The sequence below is a fragment of the Sceloporus occidentalis genome, unplaced genomic scaffold (genome assembly GCF_023333645.1).
Source record: "Sceloporus occidentalis isolate IW3139 unplaced genomic scaffold, rSceOcc1.0.p SCAF_3, whole genome shotgun sequence".
In the NCBI taxonomy this organism is placed as follows: Eukaryota; Metazoa; Chordata; class Lepidosauria; order Squamata; family Phrynosomatidae; genus Sceloporus; species Sceloporus occidentalis.
Window position 1 is genome coordinate 54,014,161 of NW_028316983.1, and position 22,031 is coordinate 54,036,191.

At 39.6% G+C, this 22,031-nt stretch overlaps 1 protein-coding gene across 2 annotated transcripts in view; it reads left to right on the top strand.

The window, feature by feature from the left end:
* The window catches only part of PLXNA2 (plexin A2), a 586,503-nt gene that overhangs the window by 330,430 nt on the left and 234,042 nt on the right, over positions 1-22,031 (top strand). For both annotated transcript variants that reach the window (XM_089514441.1, XM_089514442.1), the window contains one exon: positions 13,472-13,572. In XM_089514441.1, the coding sequence (XP_089370567.1) occupies positions 13,472-13,572 (101 nt within the window). The remainder of the gene's footprint in view (positions 1-13,471; positions 13,573-22,031) is intronic.

Below are 22,031 nucleotides of genomic sequence, written 5' to 3' on the forward strand. Positions count from 1 at the left end.
ATGTAGGTAGAATTGCAGGTTTAGTTTCTCTTCTCATTCCCCCCCAAACTATCTGTCATATTCTTCACTCTAATTCTTTATTAATGTACTCCAGTTTCTGCAGAGATCTGTAGCCTGAAGTGTGCTTTGACATATGTGTTTCTTTCTGGCTATCTACTGACTACATCCTACATTCTAAGATAGTACTTAGCAGGAAGACAGTTCTAAAGAGAGAATCAGGAGTGAGGCAGAAATCAGTCCCAACATAGGATGACGTTTCAGTTGAGATATGATATGCACGGTATTCACAATTATTTTCTTCCCTGTTGAAACCACTAAAAAAATTTTTTTTCAAAACCACAAGGTTTTTTGTCCTTGAGTAAGAGTAGGATGACCAGCACTATTTTTGTCAACAGGAATAATAGGAGAGAAATGGGGTTTTGGTGCAAAAACATGTGTTCTCAAAACAAATTTTGTGCAAATTGTATTGTGTGCAGAAAATTGGTTTTGCCCCCAAATATATTTCATGGTGAAAACCTTTGAAAAATATCTGTGAAAACTCCTGAAATTAAAATAAATAAATAAATGTGCACAACCTTTCATAACCATGTCCCGTAGGAGAAAGCTTTTGACATTTGTTTTTTGTTTTTGCTTTTGTATGCAGAAATGAAATAGGTGAAATTTTATATACATTCTTTTTCTTGTAAGGAAACTGAGCAAATATTTTAATGGTGCTATCATAGTTTATGGAGAGCTAGGATGGTGTAGTGGTTTGAGAGTTGGACTATAATTCTGAAGACCAGGGTTCAAATCCCGACTCAGCCATGGAAATCCACTGGTTCACCCTGGGCAAGTCACACACTCTCAGCATCAGAGGAAGGCAAAGGCAAACTCTCTCTTAACAAATCTTGCCACGAAAATCTTTTGATAGCATTGCCTTTGGGTCGCCATAAATCAGAAATAATTTGCAGTCACAGAATAGCAAATCTAAAGTGGGCTTATTGTTGCTGACAGAACAACTGTGTATTTCAAGGGAGGGGGGAGAATGAGGATCTCCTCTTGTAGCTGACTGGTGACAGCCCCCCAAAATCCGTCAAGCATTCCACAGAGCCTTCAGGGATATTATGTGGTAACTATCACCTTTCCCCCCCTAATGGCAATCATCACGTCCCTACTTCCCCATCTGAATGGTCTGAACAATGCTGCATCTAAGGAATCCTGTGGCCAGCCATGTACAAGATTCTGCTTCTTGGTATTTGTAATACAAGCGGAGAAAAGTCTGCTGCTATTCCATTAATAAGTTTCTGTATGCAAACTCACACACCGTTGTTGTTTTTTAAATGCCTGTGGAATAAAATCACATAACAGCCTGATGTCATATTCACCACCTTACAAAGTAGAAAGGAGTTTTGGCAATCATTATTCAGTAGTATTGCTGATTTCTATTCTCTGCTTCCATCTTAGAGGTAAAACACATGGGCCAAATACAGCGGTTTCAAACCACTTTGAAGGTGTGGCATTTAGATGACGCACAATTCCAAAGTGGGTGGAAACTCCTGGGGCTAAAAGCCAGAGCAAAAAGAACCCAAGATATTCTGACTTAGCCCAGAAAATGTGCACCTTCAACCCTGCATATAAATGCCCCAATGCCAGAACAGTTCAGAGCGATCCATGCTAACCCTAACACTAAGACTAACCCTGCATATGGATGCACCAGTGCAGGTCTGCATTTAAAAAGGGCAGAGCCAGTGTATCCAAGTGGTCGGGGTGGCAATGCTAAAAAGTGAAAGTGTGACCCCTCCAATGGATGTAATTACAACATACACAAACCAGACAGTTCAAGAGGGGGCATGGGGTAAAAGGGGGTGAAGGGTCATGTAGAGGGGGGATCTCCATGATTGTGTTTTGCCAGTGTTTTCTGGGCACACTGATTCCCTGTCTCGATATAGGATCACAGATGTGACTGTGTGGCTGATCAAAGGGGTAGCCATCCAATAGGATGGCATCTAGGCAGCAGGTGGTCACTGGGGGGGGGTGTTTGTGTGACGGTGCACATGGATGGGGGGGGTGACAAAAAATCCACCAGTGGTGCAGCATGATGCTCCACCATGTTATCAGGTTAAGTGCATTTGGGCCGCCTTGGGTGCAGCCCGTGCAGTCAGTGGGTGTTCAAAAAGCTTTCAGAAAAAGTAGGTTCAAGACACTTTTTCCTGCCCTTCTGTTCCACCCCTTAGATTCCATCAACACAAATAGCATGAAAGAAAAGAGACAGAGGGAGATAATCACTTCTGATAACTTGGACATTTAGAGGAACAAAGTTATGAAAAATATGGCAGCAATGAAACAGTTGCAGGTTAAAATAGTATAGTGGAGGGTTTCCTGCAGGTGCCCTTTCCATCTGGTGAGGGGACTGGTTAAGAAAAGGAAGACCTTCTCAATAGCAGAAGGTTTTTTTGGGAGAGGTTTGTCTCCCATCTACATTATTGTCATTTTGATTATGGTTTGATTATGGATTTATACAGCTTCTATGATTTTCTGGCCTTCAGATTATGTTTAGGAATAGCAGCAGGAGCATTTTGTATTTATATTTTATATTCTTTTCATAAATCACACTGGAAATATGATTGAAGAACAGTACAGAAATATTTATAACAAATAATGGATAAAGCACCAGGAGAACAAATGGAGATCAAAGGACTTTTAAGAAGGGGGAAAATCGTGCTGGCAATAGAGTAAACCGAGCTCTACCGTTAAAGATTCACAAAGCTATAAAAAGGGCCTGCTATAACTTGTGTAGTGAACTGTCACATAAGTTACTAGCAAACATATAGCGAAACAAATTCAAAAAATGTGGCAAATATTTTTGTTTTGCCGAACTTTGTAAAGCAAAACAGGAAATATTTTTAATATACTATAAAAATAAAACCCAATGATACCTTGTGTTTTTCAGCTGTGGACAATGAGCAGTATGTTAATCTTCTTGTAAATGATGACAGAACAGTGTGTTTTAAAACTAAGGGCAGAAACTTATGGAATGTCTTTAAAATTTTACAGAGCATTCAAATGGAAATACTTAAACATTCAAATACCAGATTAGTAACTATGGCCGGTTACAGACCGGCACTTGGGACGTCCACAGGACGTCCCATTTTAAAAAAGGGGCGTCTCTTCTAGACGCCCCTGGCTCTAATACGGACTCTGTCCATACAATATGGTGCCGGCCGTTCCACACGGCCGGCGCCATCTTTAAGTATCGGACGCTGTGCGTCCGAACGTGTCGCGGTGCTAATGACGTCGCGAGTGCGCCAGCGGCGCCTCGCGACATCATTAGGGCACCGCAGAAAGAAGCTCCATTTTGGAGCTTCTTTTTTGCTCCGCAAGGGAGCCGCGCAGTGTGGCTGCGACGGCTCCCTTACGGAGCAAATGGCGGCGGCGGCAGACCGCCTCAAAGCGGCGGTCTATAACCCGCCATAATCTTGGAAAAGACTGCATGTGTATGGAATATACAGTATGAACCGCTGGTATAAAGCCAAGGTAGCTGAGTTGAGACTCCAGTTGTGGATTTTGATGCATTAGGTGTACTGGGTCTAAGGACCATGGCTAATTTAAATTTGTTATAAAGAGCTGATTTAATAGATGGAGATTCAGAAGATTGATGAAATTATGATACACATTGCAAAGAGTGTTTCAAGACCTCAGTTGCTTACTCTATTGCCATAATCTATAAAAATAAATCCAAAGTTAGCCCTTGTAATTCAAGCATCTCAGAAGATTCTATTGGCACTGAGACTTAACCTTCAAAAGCAAGTGAATGAAATTGAAAAACTAAATATAATATACCAAAGTAGAAAAATGTACCAAATGGCTCAGTCCAACAGATGATTTGTAGACAAGCCTGTCCAACCAGATAAGGCTGTACAGTATTTGGATCCGAGACATAAGAACAAGGGAGTTTGAAGTAAGTGATCACAGCTTTATTAGTGACTGACATGTGCAGGTATAATATCACATTATGCCTACATATTTCCTTTTATGGATGGGAGGCATCCAGTACAAAAATTTGCAATACTCTGCCTGTACAACATTAGCCCCTAACCTGAGTTATCCCCAATGGCCATTTAGTATTGGGGGGGGGGGGGGGGGGAGGTGGCAGAGAAATCCACCATGCAGCATCCAGTTGTGTTTCTGCAGCTGAACATATGAAGATGATGGCATCCTCCTAGAGCTTCTGGCAGTCCTCCAAAGGGAAAGAGGAATGACATTATCTTCATGTGACCATTTGTACAGACACAGGTGGATACTGCATAGTCTATCCTGTACTCTCCCAACCACAAAATGGTCATATGGTCACCTCATCAGCAAGGAAGCTGGTTGTGCATGCAGGAAGGGTGTGTGTGAAGTGCTAACAAGAGTTTGGTAAAAATGTCATTACAGTTGTTTCTGGGAGATCTCTACCCACTACTGCTACTGCCCAGAATATTTGTATTTTTATGTATTGAATTTATATCTCTCATTTCTCCCTAAATGATTCCGTGTTGTTTGAAAGGCTGTGTGAATTCTCTCTCCAACCTTCTTGCTCTGATTTTCATGCTTGAGGTTAAAGTTAACCCTCCCCCCATTTTCTGAAGTAGTGGCTGCCAGGCTACCAAAGACTCCTCATGGCCACATGTCTGTCCCTCCAGAAACTGTGGAAATGATATGGCACTGGATAAGGCTGTGGTTTGGTAGGAGTTGCAATATCAAAGTGGAAAAATTGCAGAGGATATTCCTACTAATTCAAACCACAAAGCTGATTTTTTTTTTTTTTTACTGTAGGGACTCATTTTCATGTTTTGTTCTTCTTCTTTTTTAAGTTGAAGAATCATAAGAAGATGTGCTCTAAGCTAATAAATGCTGAATGTCATATACACCAGTCTTCAAGGAACTGAGTTATGTAAAAAAGAGTTCTAGAAAGGGTTTTATTGGCCAGACATATGTGCAAAAATACAAGCATTGGTACAGTCACATACTGATTGTCAAACATTCAGAAATAAAAAAACAGGGGAAAAAACCACTGTTGATTCATGAAATCGCAGTAAGTGCCAGCTATCCCCTCTCAAAATGGAGTGTAGAAACCTGCAAAAGTGACTGAGCAACATATGTTCCCAAGATAATATTTGCTTCAGAGCGATGATGCAGCTGTCTCCAGAAAGAGCAGAAGAGATATGTGGAGCATTAAAAGTCTTGAGCCAGTGATGGATGAAACAACTGAGAAAGTAGACATACCTACATCAAATATAAGACAAGCTAGAGTCTCAAGACAGAACAAGACAGAACAAATGCAACAACTGTAGACCAAAGTGCCATTGAGTTTTCAGAGAAGCTTTTGGACCTGTAAATGTGATTACATCAAGAGGGAGAATGACAAGGGGAAAGTGTTAGATATTGATAAATATTGGTATTTTTTTTTTAAGTGTAATGCTGGTAAGAACTAAAGTGTTGTACAAGCAACATTCAGGGGTAGTTGTGCTGGCCATTTAACAAATACAAACAAAAATCCATCAGTGATACTTTTATTGGCCAATCGAAATGCACAATATACTTGCCCATGGAGCTTCAAAAGCTTGCAACAAGTATATTGTGCATTTTGGTTGGCCAATAAAGGTATCACTGATGGATTTTTGGTTGTGCATCAAAGGAAACAACTCTAAGAATGCTGGCAAAGAACTAAAAGCCAAGGTAGCTATCCTTTGGGGAGCATACTGTAGAAATAGTGTGAGGAGTTGTGCCTGGTATTTATTTTTTTTAAAGCCCACGAACTGCTTGCTAATGATGCCATTATCATACATCAGGCATACATCAACATGTAGTAAAGCAGTATGAGAATAGACTGTGAGCCTACTTAGTACCTGTGTTATAGAATTGCCATATTGCCCAGACTTGAGAGATGCAATGCTGGTTGCATCTGCACTGCAAAAATAATCCAGTTTGACACCACTGCCATGGCTCAGTGATTTGGAATTCTGGGAATTGTCGTTTGCTGTGATACTAGAGCTCTCTGACAAAAAAGGTCAAACAAAACTACAGTTCCCAGAATTTCACAGCATTGAGCCATGACAGTTAGTGTTAAACTGGATTATTTCTGTAGTGCTGATGCAGCCTGACAACATTAGTTGGCCTGGGTTCTGAATTTTCTTGCATTGTTTTGTTTAACCAACCACAAATAGCTAGTCCTCACAGCGTGAGGGACACAAGACAAAATGTTAAGGCACTGTTTGTGTATGTGTGTGACTTCTGCCTTTTATTGTCATATCCAATGTGGAAAGTAACACTGAGGACTGATAGCAAAGAAAATCAGTGAAGCCAGGGATGGGAGAAATCAATTTTAGAGTCACAGTGCAATTGTCTTGAGATGAAACATCCTGAATTGTTTTGAAGTTTTATAAAAAAGAGAAAGAGAGAGAAGTGATAATAGAAAGCAATTATGAAATCTGTGATGTTGACACACCTGTGACTGGATAAGCACCAAGTGCTTGTCTTTCAAACTCAAATCTTGTGAGAAACTGTGATATTTTTCTTTTCTTTTTTAAACATATACAGTTGTCCTGCTGTTGCAGTTATCATCTACATATTACAGGTTGTGCAGGGAAACTGAGAAGAGAGTGGCTTACAAAGGTCCTGTAATATAGCCCAGTTAATATTAATTGTGGACTTTCAGACAGAAAATTTCCATAAAAAACAAGTTTCATTTTACAACAACAAGCAACATGGTTCAACTAGGGATGGGGGTCAGAACTTTATGTTGAGTGGTGGTATTCCTTTGTCAGAATTTGCCACAATTCAAATGTGGGGGGTAAGTGAAACTTATAGATGTAACCGGCTTCATGAAATAGAAAGATGTGATATAAGTTTAGTTGCCCATTTTCCTCTTGTCCCAACTCAAATCCACTACTCAGGGGCATGCATAAATTCTCTGCTGATTGGCATGTCAATATGTTGTATTTTAAAATATTTAAAATGAAAACAAATAGTTACCTTTTCAGGAAAAATAAGTGTTTCATTTGCATAATTAGTCAATTATTAGTATATTTTTCAGATCAGGCCTGATGAAGAAGCCAGTGGAGCTTCAAAACTTGTATGATGCATTTTGGTTGGCCAATAAAACTATTGCTTTTTTGTGGATTTTGATTTTTTTTTTCTGGCTCTTTTATGCACCCTTTTCAGGTCATACTATTGGCTATACTTTAATCACCATCATCCCAGTCTGTATTATCACAATGGACATGGGTTTACACAGTTCGCAGATGTTGAATAAGAATATAACTTCACCTAAATGAGTGATTTTACACCATTTGATTGGAATACAGTGAACACTCTTACAATAAGTACACTTACACACCTGTTCCACAAAACCTTATTTTTTAAAATTGTTTTTAATAGAATATTTAATTGTTTTTTCCAACTTTTGTATTAATAGGATTTTAACTTTACTTTGTTTTAAATTATTGTGAGCCACCTTGTGTCTCATGCTGGGAGAAAGGTGGGATATTACTTAATTAAAATAAAATAAATGGGCACGTCAGCCTTCAGATCCTCTTGAGTTAACTCACTGAAAAGCATACATTTCACCCGGCTCTAGAAAAAAAATCTGTTAAGTAGGGCCCAGGAAACAAAACAAAACAAAAATTTAAAATAGGGGGCTTATTAGTTTCAAATGTAGAGAGGAACTGAGTTCTCACTGTATCAACAGTATTTGGCGTGAAAGTGGCCTTTGTTTCAGGACACACTGATTCCTTTCTGCTTCTGACTCTCCAGCTGCTCAGAGCTGGGCAGTGTTTTGACGGACAGAGCAAATGCAATGCAGACAGTTGTTTTAATTCTCAGCCAGTTGCCGACATCACTCACAAGGGCCAGAAAAAAATTAAGAGAAAAGAAAGAGTCTGGATTCTTTGCTTTTGAACTGCTCTTGGCTAGGAGGGGAGAAAGAGAGCTGACTGGTGAGTGTAATAGATACAACAACTTGTGCTTATGTAGAGGGGAGGTGAACTGGAGCAGGAACCAGAAATTTCTTCTCAGAACTACTAGAGCATGAAGAGCTTTTTTGGGGAATGGGATGGACATAAAACATTATTTTTTCTCATCACTTTCATCCCATTCCCAGGGGTGCTTTCTCCTTCCAGTTCTCTCCACTTTCTCCCCCTTTTCTTTTTTTATTATAGCTGATTATATAGTGCCAGAACTACCACAACTAAAAAAAAATCTGCTTTCTATATGTGATCTTCAGACATTTGAACAAACTTGGAAAATTAAATTCAAGGGCAACTGTCTTCCATGTATATTTAACAGTTGGGTCTGAACTGCCGTGAACTAGTCTGTGAATTATTATTGTTATTGTTTTATTTTCTTATATCCCACCTTTCTCCCAATATAGGGACTCAAGGCGGCAAACAAGTATAAAACAATACAATTTAAAAACAATACAAAATATTAAAATATAAATTAAAAAACAGTTAACCAATTTTAAGGATTAAAACAGTTATAAATTAAAATACAGCTCACCCTTGTTATATGCTGGGCTTTGGTTCCAAAATCCCCCATGTATAACAAAATTTGTGGATGCTCAAGTCCCATTAAATATAATGACATAGCAAAATGGTGTCCCTTATAAAAAAGGGAAAATCAAGGCTTGATATTTGAAATGTATACTTTTTTTGAACATTTTCAAACCATGGATGCTTGAATCCGTGTATAAAAAATCTGTGTATAAGAAGGGCCAATTGTATAATATATTAAAATATAAACCATTAAAATTTGTATAGCCCAGCATTAAAAACCAAGTCCTTCTCAGCTTCATAGGAATGTCTTTACCTGGCGTCAGAAGGATAGTAAGGATGATGCCATCCTGGCTTCTCTGGTGATGGGGTTCCAAACTTGGGAGCAGCCACTGAGAAGGCCCTCTCACTTGTTCCCACCAAATGCACCTGAGAGGGTGGTGGGACAGAGGGAAGGGCCTCTCCAAATGATCTCATTACTCTGGTGGGCTCATACAGAGAGATACAGTCCTTCAAACAGCCTGGACCCAAGCTTTATAGATCAAAACCAGCACTGTGGATTGTGTCTGGAAACAGACTGACAGCCAATGGAGCTGTTGCAACAAGTTTCTGAGCACTTTTCAAAGGCAGCCCCATGTAAAGCACATTAAAGTAATCCAGATAGATGTAACCAAGGCATGTACCACCGTGGCCAGATCTGACTTCTCAAGGAAGGAGTAGAGCTGGCGCACAGGTTTTAACTGTGTGAAAGCACTCCTGGTCACCGCTGATATGTGGGCTTCCAGGCTCAGTACTGAATCCAAAATTACCCCCAAACTACAAATCAGATTTTTCAGGGGGAGTGTAATCACATCTAGCATAGTCTGAATCCCTATTCTCGGGTCTGTCTTTTGACTGCCCAGGAGCACCTCTGTCTTGTCTGGATTAAGCTTTAATTTGTTTGCCTCATCCAGTCTATTTCAGCAGCCAGACACCGGTTTAGAACAGAAACAGTTTCCTTGAAACTGGATGGAAAGGAGTGATAGAGCTGGTTATCATCAGCGTACAGGTGACACTTTACTCCAAAACTCTGGATTACCTCTCCCAGCAGTTTCATGTAGATGTTAAAAAGGACAGGGGACAGGACTGAGCCCTGAGGGGCTCCACAGGCCAATGGCCAAGGAATCGAACAGGCATCCCCCAGCACCACCCTCTGAGAGCGCCCCGCCAAGAAAGAACGGAGACACTGTAGAACAGTACCTCCAAGCCCCATCCCAGAGAGGCAACTCAGAAGGATAAAATGGTTGATGGTATCGAAAGCCACTGAGAGATCCAGTAGAACCAACAGGACACACTCCCCCTGTCCAGTTCCCTGTGTAGGTCATCCACAAAGGTGACCAAAGCAGTTTCTGTCCCATAGCTAGGGTTATCTAGATAATCCGTCTCATCCAGGGACACCTGGAGTTGAGAGGCCACCACATGCTCTAGTACCTTGCCCAGAAATGGAAGATTGAAGACAGATCTGTAATTCTCTAATACAATAGGATCCAGGGAAGGTTTGTTTGTTTTTTCTTCAAAAGAGGTCTTACCACAGCCTCTTTTAGGCATGTTGGAACTCTGTCTTGCTGTAAAGCAGCATTAATCACTTCCCTTACCTATTCCACCAGTTCTCCTCTGGCCTGTTTAATAAGCCAAGAAGGACAAGGGTCTAGAATACCTATGGTGGCTCTCACCTCCCCAAGGATCCTGTCCACATTATCAGGCTGCAAAAACTGAAAAGTATCCATCAATACTGGACAAGCAGGAGCCAAGGTTACATCCAACGAAACTGTATCAACTCTGGCATCTTAAGTCAGAGCAAATCCAAGTGATATTATCAGCAAAATGGTGGGCAAATTCTTCACAGTGAGCTGTTGAGTGGCTTAAATTCTCCCCAGAACCAGATTGTAACAGATCCCTGACCAAAATAGGAATAAGACCTATTTTGCTTCAACTGGAGAAGAAGTTAAAAAGATGGGTAACATGGGTACAGTTATGTAAATAAGATGTCTGAAAAGCAACAAGCTGGCAGGATGGGAAACCATTGAAAGAGTCATTACAGTAGCTCAAAGCCCTTTCCATTCACTCAGTTTTTTGTCTAGTACTTGTATGTTTCTAATTTTTTGAGCACAGTCTACTAGGGATACAGAGAAATATTTTGGATGGGACAGCCTTGATGAAAGTAGCATTTTGTACCTACTGATACGTCTGAGAAAATACATACCTTACCTCAAGCTGCATTAATAGAAGTATAGTGTCTAGATCAAGGGACATAAAATAATAATAATAATAATAATAATAATAATAATTTATTTGTATCCTGCCCCTCTGAGAACAATTGGAGCAGCTAACAAGTTAAAAATGCAAAACATATCAAATCCCTAGTACCCTCACCCCCTTAAAAAGGTATTAAATCTAATAGAGAATTTAAACCGTACAAGTTAAAGCTGACCCAAGGGTCAAACAACGTAACAATAATCAATGGGAGAGGCGGTATCTATTCATAGGAGTTTCCTGAGGACGTAATAGTATCACTCTATTCTGCCTTGGTCAGGCCTCACCTGGAATACTGTGTCCAGTTCTAGGCACCACAATTCAAAAAGGATGTTGACAAATTGGAACGTGCCCAAAGGAGGGCTACCAAAATGTTGAACAGCCTGGAAACCATGCCTTATGAGGAAAGACTTAGGAAGCTGGGTATGTTTACCCTGGGAAAAATACAGTTAAGAGGTGATATTATAGCCCTGTTTAAGTATTTGAAGGTACAGCATGTCACATTGAGGATGGAACAAGTTTGTTTTCTGCTGCTCCAGAGACTAGAACACAGAACAATGGATGCAAGCTATAGGGTATTAGATTCCACCTTAACATTAGGAGGAATATCCTGACAGAGCTGTTTGACCATGGAACAGACTTCTTCAGTGTGTGGTGACATCTTCTTCTTTGGGGGGTCTTTAAGCAGAGGCTGGATGGCCATCTGTTGGAGCTGCTTTGATTGTGAATTTCTGCATGGCAGGGGGGTTGGACTGGATGGTCCTTGTGGTCTCTACCCACCGTATGATTCTATGCATTCAACATTTTAAGGGATTATATGGCATTTCCAATAAGTCAAAACATTGTGAATATTTTTAAAAAGTGAATGGCTAAAATGTCAATACATCTAAGATCCTGCTTGGAACACATGCATATGATGTAGCTACACTTAGTGTTCTCATCTGATCTCCCCCTATACCAAATAACCTATACCATTGTTAAAGGTGGCCTTCACACTACATTTTCTCCATTACTGTTCTAATATGTTTTGCAAGTTGAAAATACATTGGGCAAACCCCAACTGTTAGTTCCCACTTGGGCACAGACATTAAATGGAAAGGGCTTACATAAGTACTGATTTTTAAAAAATTCAAGTCATTATGTGAATTGTTTGTAATTGAGGCTACAGCACCCTTTTAAAAATAATTTTATGGTATATGAAAAATAAATGTTGATTAAGTAGACTATAGAAAGGGAACAGTGAGGTTATTAAAATACCACAGTCTGTATTTCCAGTTCAGTGCAGCTTTGTTAATATTTCATTGCCGGACAGTTCAAGTATTCACCTAGAAGACTACAGTGCAACATTCTGGCCAATCAAAATGGACTGTTCCAAAATTTCATCTGTTCTGATTGTGAATCATGCATGAATCCTCACATCTGTACGTAATACAGAAACAGATGTGCTTACTGTCATATCTTGTGGCACTGGGATTGCACACAAGTGGGTTCTATTCAACAAAAAGCAGTAGATTGCACCAGATCTTATTGGTATGTCATAAAACAGGAATCAACCAAGTGACAATTTGTTATTATTAACTTAATTTTGTGCCGCAATAAAACATTTTGCAGTCTTGAGTATGTTATGTATGTCAAATGACAACAGTGCCAATTAAATCCATTTCCAGGTTGTAATAAAGCACAATATGGCTGTGTGTGGACTCTAATGTAAAACACGGTATTTATTGTGTTCCACGAGTCATGCTGTACTGTTGTGTATCTAAAATAAGCTGCCTGTGCAAAATAGCTGAGAGCCATAGCTGTTGGGGTTTGAGCATTGGATTAAAATTTTAGAGATCAGGGTTTGATTCCCTGCTAGGCTATGGAAAGGCACTGGGTAACCAGGGGTGAATCACACACTCTCAGCCCCAGAAGACCCCATGATATGTTCACTTTAGAAATGGCTTGAAGGCACACAACAATAACAATGAACCATAGCTGACAAACTGAGACCTGGCCCCTTACTTTTTTTTTTTTTTTAGAAAAAAAAAACATACATACATACATACATACATATAAGTCATCGTCACATTTCAGACATACTTTCAAAATATAAATAAGAGCCCCTTACTAACATCCTCTCCTTTCACTCTGCTTCTGCCTTATCTATCATAAGAGAAATGTCAGAGGCCACCTTTAATTGTGTTGAAAATTAAACAGTATTTCATTTTTAGAAGAATCTGAGATGAATTTGGTTTCAGCTATTGAGTTTATACTATTTATTTTGCGGTATAATATCCACACACTGCTTATCACTTAAAACCATCAAGGTGTAAGCATGGGTAGAGTCTCTCCAGAGAGGAAAAGATACATAGGAAGAAAATGTTATTTGGTCCAAAGCCGGTCCATAATTTGATAACCACAGTTGAAAGGAAGCCACTGTTGGCGCTTACCCTGTATTTGCCTTTCTATGCTTCACTTGTCCCCATCATTGCAGTTACAGAAATGAGAGATAGAGAGAAACTTTTTACCTTTCTTTCCAGGAATGTTGTGGGTCTTAATTAAAATCCGCACACGCTTACCACAGAACAGAAAATTTAGCTATGCATGGCTTGCATCCTCGATTTGCTGTGCAAACAAAATGAGTAAGATTGTACTGAATGCTTACTTTATTCCCTGTCTTTTCCTAGGTATCCCAGGTTCCCGTTGAGTCATGTGAACAGTACACAACTTGTGGAGAATGTCTAAGCTCAGGAGACCCTCACTGTGGTTGGTGTGCTCTCCATCACACGTAAGTTCAGCAGTAACTGGCGATTATTATCTTAAGACCAAACCAAACACCTGCTAATTCATTCCATATGTGGTGCCATTATTATTACTAAAAAAACCAAAACCCTAGAATTCCACCACCCCTTTAGGGATTATTTAGCTTTATAATATGAATATCATTAGGCTGCTAGATGCAGCACTTCCATTTTATAATGAAGACAATAATGCAAATGTGGAAGATAGCATCACTAGGTGTGTGGCTTCTGGCCAGTTGATCTTTTAAAAGATTTTTTATTTTATTTTTTATAAAAGATTATGACATTGTTTATAAATACCCTCTAAGCAGAACTATCTCCACATTCACAGCATTTTTATTTTTTCACCAGTTGGGTTTGTAATATGATATGACTGCAGAATTTGGCTAACTGAATAATTGGAAAGGGGCGATCTCAACTGAATGTACTCATGAGACATTGTATTACATTAAACTCCAGATATGGACAAAATTCCCTCTAAAATCTATTTATCTTAGAGTAAGTGTAGCTAATGTTATTGCACTGTCTTCCCCATATACCTTGTTTTCCTCACACCACAAAACAAGCTACACACACCTGCCAAGAATCCTTCCCTGGCATCAGTCTTTTCCTGTAAACTGTAACCTAATAGAATCACTGTTTAAATGCCACTTAGAAATTTCAGAAAGCCTGTGTACTTCACTTTCTGGCTTAAGCCCTGAAATGTAATGAAATTGTCCAGGCTTACTAGCCAAGCCATTCTATGCTGAGCTTGAAGATGTCTGATGGGACAAAAGATAAAGGTTTTCTAGGCAACATCCTGGGAAAAGCTGAGGAAGCTGTGCTTCTGAATGACTGAGGTGTTTGACATCCTTTTCTTTTCAACAATGGCAGTGCTTCCTTAAGCGGAAGGGGAGCCCAAAGTCTAAAGGAGGGAGAGGCCTGGAGTTCACTTACAAAAAGGAGTCCAAAACCCCCTTTGGGCGTGATGCCAGATCTCCCATTAAATGTTTAGCAGTTGGGGCAGAAGCATAGGGTACCCACACAATAGCAGCTGGCACTCTGCCTATGCAGCAGGTGTTGTGAGAGTGACAGAGTGGTGGAAGCCTGGCTTGCAATATTCTGATTGGGTCAGAGACCTGCATATTGCTGGCTCATTTCGATCTCTCTCTCTCTCTCTCTCTCTCTCTCAATCTCAAAAAAAAACTGCCCCAAAAAACCATTTAATTCCCAAAGCTTGTTGCCACGTTAGATTTTTTTTTTAATTAAGTCTATTCGTTCTAACCTAATTCTTGTGCTACTCCCATCACCACCTTAAAATCAAATTAAAATACAGGCAGACCATTTTTTCCCATAAAGCTCAACTTCCGTTTTGGCACAGAAATAAGGCCTGGGTTTTCCAAATTTCTGAGCAGCTCTGCTTGCATGAAGCCTCCTAGCAAAGGCTTTTCCCATCACGTTTACAGAGCAATAAGAGCAACTGTGCCCACTGAATTCCCCCTGCCTACCACCCACCAGGGCAGCTCTTAAAGGTACAAAGGCTCCTTTACATGTATTGGGCAACTAAAATCAGTACACTAGAGCCTGTATAGTTGGAGCTGAATCTTTTTGAGATCACATATTGCAACATTCCTATTGCCATATTTCTCAAGATATGAGAACTCCCTAAGACGTTGTTAAGAAAGTGCCATAGTTTACCAGAGGAACTTTTAGTTCTATCATCCTAATTTTTTATGCATCTCTGGAGTTTATCGCATGTAATTTTCACGCCGACTTGGGTTTCTTTAGTACCAAAATTGGCCAGCAGAGTACTGCTGGAGGACAGGTAATGGTCGGACAGCAGCGCAGCAGCGATTTTAAGCCATTCCAACCCGATCCTGTCCCATGCCCAGGTCGGTGTGAAATTCATGCGATATACTCCTCTATCAAGCTAATATATATATTGATTGCCCATTTTGCTATATCCTCTCTTCATCTTTCTATCAATGCAACCAAAACAGGTTTGTTTTTGTTCTTTCTTTGTCTGTTACTGGGAACTACCTATTTTTACAGGACCTTTAATCTATAAACTGTTGTGCTAAACACCACAGTTTTATCCTATAGCTATCTTAAAATATTCTGCCTGCTTCATGCCAGAACTTGATTAGAGATAATTGCATCTTAGCTAACTGGATGATGCCTCTGCTACAGGCACCTGCAGTCTTAAATGCATTTACTACAAAGTAAGCCCTAATGATATACAAATAAGAATCTATGGAACAATAATTTCCATTATTCTTTCCTCTCGATATGCAATGGGAAAGAAGGAAAATATTTTTTTAAAAGTGTCTGAGATTATGTGGACTGGGGATATCATTACACATACCACATCTCCAAAATTTTCCTGAACACTATGACATAAGGTGGCTTACAAAAATTAAAACTAATACATTTAAAAGTAGTACACATATATTATGTTTTGTTTTAAAAAATGTTGTTAAAATGCAATTTAATTATCCATCAAAGTCAATTTATTTAAAACATTTGTTAAAAGATAAAAGTTCAACAAAGCAGTGTATTATTGATTTATTTGGTATCTATCCCGCCTTTCTTCTTATCCTGATGCAGCATGCAGCATTAAAAAAAATACAAGATATAGTTAAAACATTTATACAAAGATTTTTAAGGAATCAAGTAAGAGTACAATTAAAAAGATTAAAACATTATAAATACTCTAATCATTTAAAACATACACACAACTTCACCACAAACCCTTTATGTCACATAGATTTTCAGCCTAAGGTCTGCCTGAATAAAAAGGTCTTAGGTTGCTGGTGAAAGGAAAGGGGGAGGCAACTGAACCCACTTCATTTCCATACACAAAGGATTTTGAATTCAAATTGAATTTCTCACACATCTAGGGCATATATAAGTTTGTCCCTGGCTTACCACTCCACCAAATGCATCTGAAGTAGACTTGAGTCTACAAAAGCTCATGCTGCCAACTTTTTTCTTTAGTTAGTCTCAAAGGTGCTACAAGAACTCTCTACATACTGATTCTACATACCAATATGGCTATATCTTTGAATTCTACCACTGTAGGAGAGAATTCTACAATCTGGGCACAGCCACTGAAAAGGCTCTTTCCCAGATCCTCACCAAATTTGACTATGATGGTGGTGGGACTGAGAAAAGGCCTTTCCTTGAAGATCTTAAAACATGGATAGGGAGATATAGGGTGTATCCACATTGCAGAAATCAAACAGTTTGACAACACTTTAACTGCCATGACTCAGTGCTACGGAATCCTAGGAGCTGTAGTCTTGTGGGATTTTTAGCCTTCCCTATCAGAGAGTTCTGGTCCCCCAATAAACTGCAAATCACATCATTCCGTAGGATGGAGACATGGAAGTTAAAGTGCTGTCAAACTGCTTTCTTTCTGCAATGTGAGAGCAGTCATGGTCTTTCAGACAGTGTTGATCCAGGGCTTTAAAGATCATAACCAGCATTTAATAGTCTTGGCAGTGAATTCCTAAAAACCTATGCGAACAGAAAAGGAAGGAAGGACAGTGAGGAGGCACACAATATAGCTTCCTTAGGAATACAGCTCCAGAGTCTAAGTGCAACCATCCAGAAGGCCCTCTCCTGTGTTCCCACCATATGTGCCTAGGAAACTGATGGGACTAAGATAAGAACCTCCCCTGATAATTTCTTTGTGAAACAACATGTTTGTCAAAAGAAAGAAAATCAACTGTGCCCAACCAGGTTTCCAGAATGTTAGGAAACCCTATTTTTGTGTTGTGTTGTGTTTGTTTTTTGACTGAGAAACAAATAATAGTGAAAATTCTTTTCACCTCTAGTCGCAAACTAAACAGTGGAACTCACTGTGTGACCTTGGTCCAGCCACTGTCTCATTAACCTACCTCACAGGGTTGTTGTGAGAATAAAGTGGAGGAGAGGAGGACCATACACCTCCCAACTCCCTTGAGCTCAAGGAAAGAAATGCACATGCACAATCTGCATGTAAAAATAACAATAGAACATCTAAAAACTTCAAAAATCTAGGCATGGTTTTTCAATGTTATTCTAAAGGCAAAAAACCAGCTTGAAAGACCTACTTGAAAAAAAATTCCAAAATGAAATTGTGACATTTGCAAGTATCTGTCACAGATCACAATTGGTCTGAAAGCACTATAATAATGATAATAATGATGGTGACAGCAACTCATTCTACATCACAGAGTCAGTAAAACAGGAATATTTCAGCACCTGTTGCCCTTCCTCCAGACTCTGAGATCTTGCTGTTTTTCCTCATCATAACTCCAATATCAAGTATTTCAAGCAACACTTGAAAAAAAATGCAAGGTGTGATATTTTGTAGGTTTATAGATTGGAAGAAAAATTGAGTGGTCCCAAGGCAGTCAGTTGCAGCATGGCATATATACAGTGCCAATGTGTACAGAACATGCAGTAGTGGCTCTGTTCAGCTGACTGATATTTTATCAGCATCTTCTTAGAATTTCCCCTGCTTCACCAATGTCTTTTTTGAGCAGCAATCATTTTTAAGCTCTGCCTTGAACCTGTGAATAACTGTGTTAATCTTGCTGTTCCCAAAGCGGCTCTCATATTTGTATGGAGTCTTCCAGTGCATGAGTGTTTGTATTTCATGTGTCAGATTTTGCCTCTAATTGTTATGTTGCATCTGCCAAATGGGCCAGCTATCTTGAGTAGGTTTGTTAAGGAACTGATAAAGAGAGATGAGAGTGCAACTTTGGGGGGGGGGGGGGGTGTGAGATCATGCAATAGCCAATTTCTTCATGTTTGTGCTTGTTTGCAATGACCTCTTGCTTGCAAACATCAAGCAGCTCTGCAGGTCATCACTTTCTTTTTCGTCATTACTGAGCATTCTGGTGCTAGGCACTCCAGACACCATTATCTTCATTTATAGCCTATGAGATTTCATGTATGATTTAACAGTGGAGCATTAATGCACTTTGCTTTTCTCTGCTCTGTTCTAAGGATATGAAAAAAAATATTCAGAAATATTTTCAGTTCTTTTAGTGTGTGTGAAGTCGAAGGCTTTAATGGCCGGCATCTATAGATTTTTGTGGGTTTTTCGGGCTATGTGGCCATGTTCTAGAAGAGTTTCTTCCTGACATTTCACCAGCATCTGTGGCTGGCATCTTCAGAAAATGCTTGCCTGGAAAAAGTTTTAGTGTGTGTTTTCTACACTGCACTGCATGCATATTTTCATGCATAACTTTAATTTACATATTTTGCACAAAGCCCCTAATTTTGGCAACTTTACCAATCGGAAATTTATGTATTTTACCTAATTTGCACAATATATGCTACTCACATAATAAAATAAAGCATGTTTCCACTTTTTTTCAGTTATGGACATTTTAGCCATTCACACTTCAAAATATATACATAGTTTCTCATGGACAGTGCTGTATTTTATTTCTTTAAAAGAAATGCCTCCAAGTCTCACAGATAGACAAAAGCTCAAGGTGCAGTATGCATTTTCTCACAAGTCTCTGGAGTTTTGAAAATACTACTTTTGTTGAGACTTGAATGTTGAGACTAAGAATGCATCTACACTGTAGAAATAAGGCTATGTGACACTACTTTAACTGCATGGCTTCATCCTGCAGAATCCCGGGTTTGTAGTTTTGTAAGGTACAAGCACCCTGGCAGAGAAGGCTAAAAACATTGTAAAACTACAAATTCCAGAATTTCATAGGATGGAGCTGCAGCACTTGAAGTGGTGTCAGACTGCAGTATTTCTGCATTGTAGAAACACACAGAGTCTGGTGCAATTTATCTCCCATCAGCATTTCAGATCAAATTGTGTGACTTTTCCCCCTAGTTTTGATAAAGTTCTTTTAATTGCCTGGGAAATGTTTCCTGAGCAAAATCCTCCAAATGTTCCTCAAGATTCAGTGATTGTAATGATGCTTGAAGGTGAAAGTTTGCTAATGTTGTAATAACTTGTAGATTTTCACTGTACTACCTGAGCAGGACCCAACAGACTTGTGGCGGAAGTTGCCTTGAACAGTATTCTGTAAGAACTTTGCTCACAGTGCAGTTTATAACCTTGCAAGCTGCAGTTCAGAAAGCTTTAAGATAAACCCTGGGGAAGGTTGCTTCTTTGATAAAATCCTTTATTCACCTGGGGAAATGTAGACTCCTAGGTTAAAACAGAAAGAAGGAATCTTGGCTCTGTGTGCAGTGTCTTGAACACCTGGTGTGCCAGCTTATGATGTAAGTCTCTGTACTAAAATTAGGAAGGAAGGAGGTTTTGCTCCTTCTTTTCCATTAGCCACTCTGTTGTTCAGGCAGCAAACAGAGCCCACAAGGAGTCTGCAAAAGAGAATCCTTGGTGCAGTGAGATCTGTAACTTGCAGGACTCCTCCATATGCTGCTGTTTGCTAGTATGTTATTGCCTCCAGACCTATTTATCTCTGTTCGGCTGTTGCCATAAATAGTATGATAAAAAAAAGAGCCACTCCAGCAAGTCAATGAGATAAAGCCTCCAAGTCAAGAGCTCACTTTAGAGCAATCTCACAGATTCACTTAAAACAGAATAATTCTTTTCTTTGGCAGCATTCATATTTTTTGGTCCATTATATTGTACTAAAGGAGGAGGGTGCTGTGAGAAAATAGCTGTATCAATTGTCATGTATCACTGTAGCTGTTTTTAAGGGGGAAATGGTTAGTGCGTCTCTCCCCTACCATTAGCTCTCCCGTCCCATCCGTGCATGTGTGAACACATACGGAGTTGCGCACACATCTCTGAGTGCAATTTCTTAGAAGCAAATGGCTTTTGCAGTAATGCAGACTCCTAGATTTGCAAGCCATTTTTTTCACCTCATCTAGAGGAAGTTTTTCATGGGAAGATTAAGCAATCAAGATGTCTACTAATATAGACATTTTACCTAGAACTAAATTGAGTCATAGCACACAGAAGAGAAAACTGCAAGTAGCATCCTTTCTATTATCTCAGGTTTCAATGGTAGAAGAAACACAAAATTCTTATGTACCTCTTAGAATAATGCTTCCAAAACAAGTCTGAAAAAACAGTCTGTACAAGGTCAGGTCGCCAGTTCAGGATATCACAGGCCTTGCGGTTTTCAGGCCAAAACTTAAGACCTAGGGAAAGCACCAGGTGATGTTCCACTTTATGCATAAAGTACCAACCGTAGTTGCTCACATCTTGCCATTCAAATATATACACAGAGAAATAACAGCTTCCTATCTGGAAACTAAAAAAGAAAGGGGCTGTTTCCAAATCAAAGTGAAATGAGGGGGTTATTTTCTTCTCACTTCCTTTGGGAGATGGGATAAAGAACACTTAATCTAGCATACCTCCTTCTCACAAGAAGATGGAGGCAGAACAGAAGATGAGCCCTGGTGTCATAGTGACTGGGAAGAAAGGCAGAAGCTAATTATGTAAACAGATAGTCCTCCTGGGCCCCATTCCCACTGGACATATAAAGTGACGTATATCACTGCAAGTCTGGATCGGATCAAGTTTCCAAGTCGTATTCGAATCAGGTTCATCATTCCCATTACAAAAGGGAGCAAACAGACTCGGGTTTTCTTGACCCATGTTCTCGTTCTCATTGATATTTCTTCATTGTATTTTGATGCGGGTTTTTTGTTCCCCGTTCCCATTGCCTTTCTGGAACCATTTTTTTTAAAGGTGTCAATCAAGCGCTTAGGTGATTAGACGTCACAGTGACGTCTAATACCCCCGTCTTCTTCTTATCTCCCCCCCCCTCCTTCTTCAAACCACCTCAATATGCAGCAGCCAGCCACTCCTTTTCTGTCTCAAAAAAGGAAACAAGGCTGGATGCAGGAGCCACATTCAGGGTTTGGGGTTTTTTCTCTCTCTTTTTTTTCCTTTCTGCTCACAAAAAGTTTTCGCCAGCCTCCCTTTCTCCATATCCCTTCTCCTCTTTCCTTTCTTTTCCCCTCCCTCTCAAAAAAAAAAAAAAAAACCAGTTTAGCTTTCTTATTTAAAAAAAAGTTTTACACACTCAAATATTTATTATTATTATTATTATTATTTGCAAAGAGAGGGAGAGAAAGGTGTCTCTGTGGGGAATTTGAAGAGAAAAAAGGTTGAGGGGTTGGATAGGTACATAAAAAGAGAGGGGGTTGTATTTCTTTGTGTTCCTCCCTTTAATTTTTGGGGGGGATGCTTAGGCAGCCTAAGGACCTTTTGTTACAGTTGGGAGCCTCAGGGTTTTCCAAGGCAGAAAGAGGTATCCATTTGCAACCCAATGGGGCTCCTCACAAGCAAGAGCCTCAGGTCCAGCATTCCTGCCTCAGGAGGATCAATCAAACTTGGATTGAACATGGATTCAAATGGGAACAATTTTCCTTAAACAACGATCGAATGCGAGTTCAAATGGGAACGATGTTCCTATAATCTGATTCATGATTTGATTTATAGCCCAGTAGGAATAGGGCCCTAGAG